We start from the raw sequence: 8474 nt of genomic DNA on the forward strand, positions 1-8474 counted from the left end.
ATGAAGCTCATTTATGATCTCATACGACCAAAGATTTGCGTGTGTCGTCCTGATTGAATTTCCACGCTAGAGAAGTATCAAATTTTTTATTATTCGACCATCCCTTGAAAAAATTGTGTCATTTAATTTAACGTGCAATGTTAATTTTGAATTGAATAATTATTTAAGATAATTTAATCCAATTATTTTAATAGTCATAGTGCTTGTCTAGAAGACAATTAGGATTAATATGGTAAAACTTATAACAATTATAATTGAGTCCTACGAGGACACAAACTAAGAGTTTATAAATTATATCAAAGAAAATGATTGTTAATCATTAATCATTAATTATTAATTATTAATAGATATAAATATTAATTAATATAATATTGATTTATAAAATTAAATAATATATACATAATTAAAAAGATTTAATTATTGAATTAAGGTTTTAAAATAATATTATTTATTTACGAAGTAAATAATATAATTAAATAGTTTAATTATGGTGTTAAGATTTAAAAGAATATATATTATTTATATATGAAATAATATAATATATAATCAAAAGTTAACTAAAAATTGATTTACAATATTTTGTATATTATCTTCTTAAATATTTATAAAGATATTGAGACCAAATGAGGGAGAATAGAATATGTGTGGTTGAATAATTACTTTATAAAATGTAATTAAGAGAAAAAACAGAAAATTACTTCTCAAAATTAATGAGAGAAAGAAAACTATCATCTTTATAATCAAGCCATCTCTATTGCTTCTTGGTAGGTATTCAAAGGAAAGGGAATCTAACCAGCAACACATGAGAATCTCATTTCCAACGATATCATCAGGCCTACTCATTTCACACATAAACATGTAATTCTCTATTTACTACAGTAATAACTATCTAATCAATTATCATGAAAATTAATTAATTGTTAATTTGTAACAGATTTTAATTTAAAATTTATGATAATAAAGATAGGAAATTAAAATAAGATTTTTATTTATTAAAATATAAAATTATATTTTACATTAAGATATTTTTATATATTATAATATACTTTATAAAATTTTGCATTAAAGTGTATTCTATGGTTGGAGATCCAAAAAAGATGAGATCTTTAACTATAATGAAGATTGAGATATTCGATTATTTATTTTACAATAAAAATGTGACATTATCGTTTTATTTTTTTTCTCAATATTTTTTTCTTATCGAATCACATAAAACATAATCGATAATAGTATAAAAATAAAAAAAAATTAAAATAAAAAAATATGGTTAAAAACACATAAATAAATTAAAATAAAATTCATAACACAAACATCAATCAAAACAATAACAATTAAAATTATAAAAAATAAAAACAACAAGATAAATTTATCAATAACTTATCACAATAATAATTATTTCCCGTAAACAAGTTTGAGTTTACGGGTTAGAAAACTCCAACATCTTTTGTGTCACAATTGCATTTAAATTCAATAGAGACATCTTGAGATGTTCAAGTTGTTGATAATTCATCTCTTTATTCGATCTCTCCCACCATCTTTGATCCTGCCCAACTTTCTTGTCGTGATTTATCTGCTTCGCATGCTGCTCCTCAACCTCCATCAATTCCTCAACCTGCATCACATTAGAATTTAGTTCCCTAATGTTTGATGACCTATAATATTCAATCATTTGTTGAGTTTCACAGGAAAGCCCCATCGGAGAGGATGAACCAAATAATCGCCCAACTATTTCTTCTACACTGGGGTGACCGTAGGAGAACACTCTGTTTGTTGGTGAAAATACTAGAAGTAAAACTTCAGCCCCACATAGTGTGATAAGCTCGCTGAATTTCTTGAAAAGCCCACTTTTCCTTTTGCAGAATGTCACCTTAAGATTACTCTCGTTCTTCATTTTGGCCATGGTGATTCTTTGACGCCCTTTGTTTGTTTTGACCATGATTAGATAAAGATAAAACACGGGAGATATAATATGTAATGAATAGATAAAATGTTTAATTTTTCTTAGATTAGAGGAGTCTATTTATAGATTTAAGTAAACAAAATTCGCATAGGAACATTATGTATATTCATAAAAAGAAAGAAATCTAATTACAAAATAAAAATATTTCAATGTCCTAATTTGATTATATATAAATAGAAAATTTTAAATAATTATATTGTTATTTTAAAATATTATTTATATACTTTATTTTAATTAGTTGTTAAATTTTGATAATAATATAGACAATTATTTTTGTTTTATTTATTTTTTTACAAAATTAGATGAGATAATTATTTTATATATATTGGCTCTTGAATTGATTATGGAGATCAACATCATGTATTCCTAATCAATTATTAATTTATGAGAAATGATTATGAAATCACTCAAAAGTTCGATAGCATCAAGATACTCCCAGGGGAGTCGATGAACGAGTTTGACGAATGTTTCACCAGCATTGTCATTGAACTTTCCACTCTAGGAAAGGTCTATGGAAAAAAGAAGTCATCGTTAAGGCGTTGAAGGCGTTTCTCAGTGCTTGAGACATCAAGTCAACAGTGATGAGAGAGTCCAGAAACCTCCACAAGATGGAGTTGCACGACATGTTTGTCAATATGAAAGTCCATGAATTCGAGATGAAATCTAGGAATGAATATGAGCCCTCATCCTCGACCACGACTAAGGTGCTGGTGTCCGCATTTGAGTTAGCTGTTCCATCATCCATCTGTTGGAAGTTTTAAACTAATTCTATAAATTTCATTAATGAATGGAAATTAGAATGTGGGTAATAAAATCAAATCAAATTCACATGAAATTCAAACGTGAATTAAAGGGTGAAATTTGATCCAAATGTATAATTTAAATCAATTAATTTAAATTAATTGATCTAAAATGCCTTAATGACCAATTAACAAAATGTTGTTAATTTGTAGTGTAAATTACATTAGTTTGTTATTATTATTATTTGTTATGATAATTAATATTATTATTAACAAATTGGAAAACCATGTAACGTTAGTATTGAATTGTAAATGCCTTAATTGTTTTGGAAAACAATTACTCTAGAATGAAGAGAAAAACGTTAAAGTAATGAAGAGACAAACAATGTCAACCGTTGGATAAAATGACGATTTTATTTAATGGTTTTACTTTTCAACAATATAAGACCTCTCATCTCTAATCAAAAACTCACTTCATCATTTCATTATTTCTCACTCTAGAATTCCAAAAGCCATCTTTTTTATTTTTTTAGTGTTCTTAGAATTCTTCGCTCGATATTTTCCGTTGAAACCCGATGATAGTTCAGGTACGCTGATCAAGTTCGACGAGTAGTGATTTCAGTGCAGAATCACACTGGATTCGTTGTACCCTGGGAGACAGCCATCTACGATAAGCTCCAGCACAAACGGGAGACGATAGAACTGTTTTAAGGGAAATGTGTCTAACACATGCCTTGAATCAACATTTTATCTGGTGATTTCATTCTTGTAATATTGTATTTATTTAATTTATTTGTAACATCATTTTATATATATTTTCTGTTATTTCAAGACATTATTTCTAACAATCTTAAAACAGTTTCCATGTGCTAAGTTATTTAGTAGCTTGTGCCATCGAAATTTTTGTGTTTGATGTTTCAGGAATACGAGTTATAATGTTATAAAACAGATGATGACTTATTTCGACAAGATAAAGTTGTTCATCTAAAGGAATAGAACTATCTACAAATAAAGATAAGTCTTTATTGCATATAAATATGTTTGATTATTAACACATATGTTTTTATGTTGTTAAAGCTTAGTTTTATAAGCTAATATATTTTGATATGAAAATTTTCTGAAGAAACATTAATTTGTATATTCATTATACAAATGTTATATAGAAAATAAATTAGAACACAATAATTTAATTTGTTCTAGTCTTATTTAAAGATTTGTTTGGTTATTAAAATTATTAATAATAATGAATGAAAATAAGAAAGTAACTAATATGTTAGCTTTCAATTTTTATAAAATTTATGGTGTTAAAATTTATTATAATTGAAACATATGGTTTCGGTTTTAAAATAATTAATTATAATATATACCTTCTTTTTAATTAAGCAATATAATTAATAAGAATATGGTAGGATGATTTAATAAATAAAGAGAGATGATATCTTTATTTATACATTGTTTTATATATTACATTTTATTCTAGTAATAAGTTATCGTTTTAAATGTATATATATTAATTTGTTGACAGAGTCTAGTTAAATATGATGTATAAGTTGTCTCTAAAAAAGAAGACAAAATGTCATAAAAGCGGTACAACAATGAAATGGCGCATTGGTGTAGTGGTTCAAAGTTCAGACGCAATGGTGCGTGATGGAGGGAGGTCCTGTGTTTGAATCCAATTGATGAGATAATTTGATTTATTTTTGTAGAAATCAGATTTACTAAAATAACTATGGTCATTGATGTTAAAATCTATTCCAATTTCTTGTGTAGAAATTATGAGATGAATGAAATTGTCAATGATGTTGAAACCATTTTAATTTCTTGTGTAGAAATTATAAGATGAATGGGTAGTCAATTGTTAAAGTCATTGATGTTGAAATCATTCTAATTTCTTGTGTAGAAATTATGAGATGAATGAGTAGTCAATGATTTCTTGGTAGAAATCAGACTTGAGTCTTCATGTGGAAATCATTATAATTTTTTTGTGTAAAAATTATGAGATTAATGTGTTCATAATGATTTTTATAAAATATATATATAAATATATAATATGATTTGTCTAAATGACATTAATCATGAAAGTTGAAATCATTATAATTTCTTATGTAGAAATTATGAAATGAATTGGGTATCCTAATGATTTCTTTTATAGAAATTATGTGATTCATAATGATAGAAAATGAAGGTCATATGTATAATGAGATTAAATAAGTTATTTGTTTTAAAACTTATTCTAATCATGCATTTAAAGAGACACGACTGTGTTAGTCGAAATTGTCTCGGTGAGAACAATATACTCAGATTTTTTTTTTAGCATGCATAGTCGTTTCATGTCGATTATTGTTCAAAACATGGCAATGTAAGTGCTTCAATTAAGATATAAAATATATTTTTAGTTATATTTAATTGGATTATGTGCTAATTGATTATTATTATAAATCATGCATATTAGCTAATAATATGATGATTCATGTTATTCAAAATAAGTATAACTATCTAGAAATTTATATATATATATATATTAAGATTTATTTTCTATCTATTTTTATTTTAATAGATAATTTTGAAATTTATCACAAATTGTGTTCTTTGATTGACAAAGAATTGTTAAACAATGTTAAAGGTCATCTAATTAATTAAGAAACGAATAATTGATGACATGAATATTTATTTTTATTAGTTAGTTTTATATTCGATTAAAGATAAATGATCAACATTCTAATTAAGTGTAATAATTAATATTCTAATTAATTATCATGTATTTTTTAAATGTATTTTTAATGATAAATGAAATTGTATATATATATTTGTTTAATAATATATGACATATTATTTATTTGATTACGTTTCTATGTTATTGACTATATATATTATAGTTGTTTTGTTGTGGTGACAAAAATTCATGAAGCAATAATATACAATATCATATATATGGATATATTAATTTTGGTTTAATATAATATATTTGATATACATTGTTCAACGCATCATTAAGACTTACTTAATTTGATAATTTTGAAATCAAATAATTACAAGGAAAGTCTTGTTTTATTTGAGAATAATGTGGCAAACGTGCCGATATTATGGGATGCAAACGTGCAACCAAAAATAAATATTTGAGCGACTTCAGTCAAAGATGCTTGAAATATTATGATTTCTTTTGTAGAAATCATGTGATACGGTGAATATTTATTTGAATAAATTTTCTAATTTCTTTTATAGAAATGAAGTGTTAAAATAAATATTTTAATTGATTAAATATTTTAATTTCTTATGTAGAGATTATGCGAAGAATGATTTATAAATGAATAAACATTCTAATCTCTCGTATATAAATTATGTTTTATTCTATTAAATATTTATAACATAGTTATCTTATTCAATGTATGATAAGTATAACAAAAGAAATTTTTAAAAGAATTGTGTGACAATTTCTTGATTAGAAAATCATTGATTTAAATCATACAAATGTGTGTGTTTTAAAAAGGATACTAACACGAATGTGGGGGCAAATATTGTTATTGATTATAACACAAAAATAATTGTGTATATTATGATAAATGTAAAAATAATTTGTTGTTAGAGAAATGTGTTCTCTATAAAAGATAGACTTGCGTAACTTTATAAAAAGAAATAAAATAACAAGAAAATGTCTTGTTTATATTTGCTGAGTTGGTGTTCAAATCGATATTTTTAGATTTGAGGATTTTAAAATTAAGAAACGTGTCATATTTTGACATTATTTTTATAAACTTTGAAGAACCAATGTCTTCAAAAGGATTTTATGAAATAAATGAAAATGAAAGTTTATAAAGTTTTGATATGACTTATAACAAATTTTATAATAATGATATGAAAATTTGATCATACTTTTATTAAAAAATGGATCTGATAATTATATATATCATGAAGACAATGAAATTATTTCATTATGGTCTTTTGTACGATATTTTTATCGTTGAAAGTTACGATAAAAATGATTAAATTCATAAAGGGTATGAATTGCACTAAACGAAATATCATGTTGTTATCAAATGATATATTGATATTATTAAATGAAAGACTTTACGTCTTAAAGTGAATATGTTTACACTTAGAAGTGCAATCTACGTATGGAAATCTTCTAAGAAACTTATGATGGATAGATTAAACGTTATAATCTATATTTTTGACTTATGTCGAAAAATAAAATATTTTTTTGTAAAATATATAATTGTTTACACAAAGGCAGAATAGTTCAAAGACATTTTGTCTACTAGTTAGCCAAGTAAACAATATTTTCATAAAAAATTTAAATGATAAGCATGTACGAATGACTATGCTTCTTATTAGAAGATGTTCAAGGTTAACTAAGAATGTACCAACATAAATTTTTAATTATTGTGATAGTAATTGGAAATTGGACAAGCTTAGAATCAGTGACAAGTCTAGACATACACGTCTTAGACATAATATCATTAGACTATACTCTCTAATGGAGTTATCAAATTTGACTATGTAAGTCAAAGATAACATTATGGATCCACTAATCAGATTATTGAATAGAGAGATAGTTTGAAGTCTTTTGAGAAATTAGCCTACTATAAGTTGGTATGAAGGAAAACCCAACCTATGCAGACTGGAGATCCCAAGAAATAGGTTCAATGGGAGAACCTAATTGTACTGACTTGGAAAGTTATTGTTGAGGATTAATTTTATAATGAAACAATATATATTTTGACGAGGATAAGCATATCGCTTTTAATGATTCTTTGTGAACAAAAAGATCACCTATGTGAGGGAGAAGTGGGGCCGCTTTGAAGGAATTGCACGACTCAATTCTAGACCCTCTCACAGAACCAGGCGCGTGTTCCATGGCCAAAACGGACACAACCATGAGAGCTTGACATGTATCAGGGAGGATTCTATGTGAAAGTGTGTAATCGTTTACACAAAAGGCAGAATAGTTCAAGGATATCGAGTCTACTAATCAACTAGTAAAGTTATATGCTTTCACACGGAAATGTTCAAATGGTTACACCTATCCTATGTAGAATTCAACTGTTGAACCTTTCACCAGGTTAATCTTTCAATTTCCATTAATGTGGGGGATTGTTGGAATTTTTAAACTAATTCTATAAATTCCATTAATGAATGGAAATTAGAATGTGGGTAATAAAATCAAATCAAATTCACATGAAATTCAAACGTGAATTAAAGGGTGAAATTTGATCCAAATGTATAATTTAAATCAATTAATTTAAATTAATTGATCTAAAATACCTTGATAACCAATTAAAAAAATGTTGTTAATTTGTAGTGTAAATTACATGAGTTTGTTATTATTATTATTTTTTATGCTAATTAATATTATTATTAACAAATTGGAAAATCATGTAACGTTAGTATTGAATTGTAAATGCCTTAATTGTTTTGGCAAACAATTATTCTATAATGAAGAGAAAAACGTTAAGGTAATGAAGAGGCAAACAATGTCAACCGTTGGATCAAATGATGATTTTATTTAATGGTTTAACTTTTCAACAATATAAGACCTCTCATCTTTAATCAAAAACTCACTTCATCATTTCATTCTTTCTCACTCTAGAATTCCAAAAGCCATTTTCTTATTTTTTGAGTGTTCTTCGAGTTCTTCGCTCGATATTTTCCGTTGAAACCCGGTGATAGTTCAGGTATGCTGATCAAGTTCGACGAGTAGTGATTTCAGTGCAGAATCACTACTGGATTCGTTGTACCCTGGGAGACAGCCATCTACGATAAGCTCCAGCACAAAC

The 8474-nt window shown here is 25.8% G+C and overlaps 1 protein-coding gene across 1 annotated transcript; it reads right to left on the reverse strand.

Moving 5' to 3' along the window:
• Positions 1-1417: 1417 nt before the first annotated feature.
• Positions 1418-1900, reverse strand: LOC124915860 (agamous-like MADS-box protein AGL62). Its single transcript, XM_047456608.1, has one exon. The coding sequence runs from the start codon at positions 1898-1900 to the stop codon at positions 1418-1420; it is 483 nt and encodes a 160-aa protein (XP_047312564.1).
• Between the last annotated feature and the right edge of the window lie 6574 nt (positions 1901-8474).

Source organism: Impatiens glandulifera, chromosome 9 (assembly GCF_907164915.1).
Source record: "Impatiens glandulifera chromosome 9, dImpGla2.1, whole genome shotgun sequence".
In the NCBI taxonomy this organism is placed as follows: domain Eukaryota; kingdom Viridiplantae; phylum Streptophyta; class Magnoliopsida; order Ericales; family Balsaminaceae; genus Impatiens; species Impatiens glandulifera.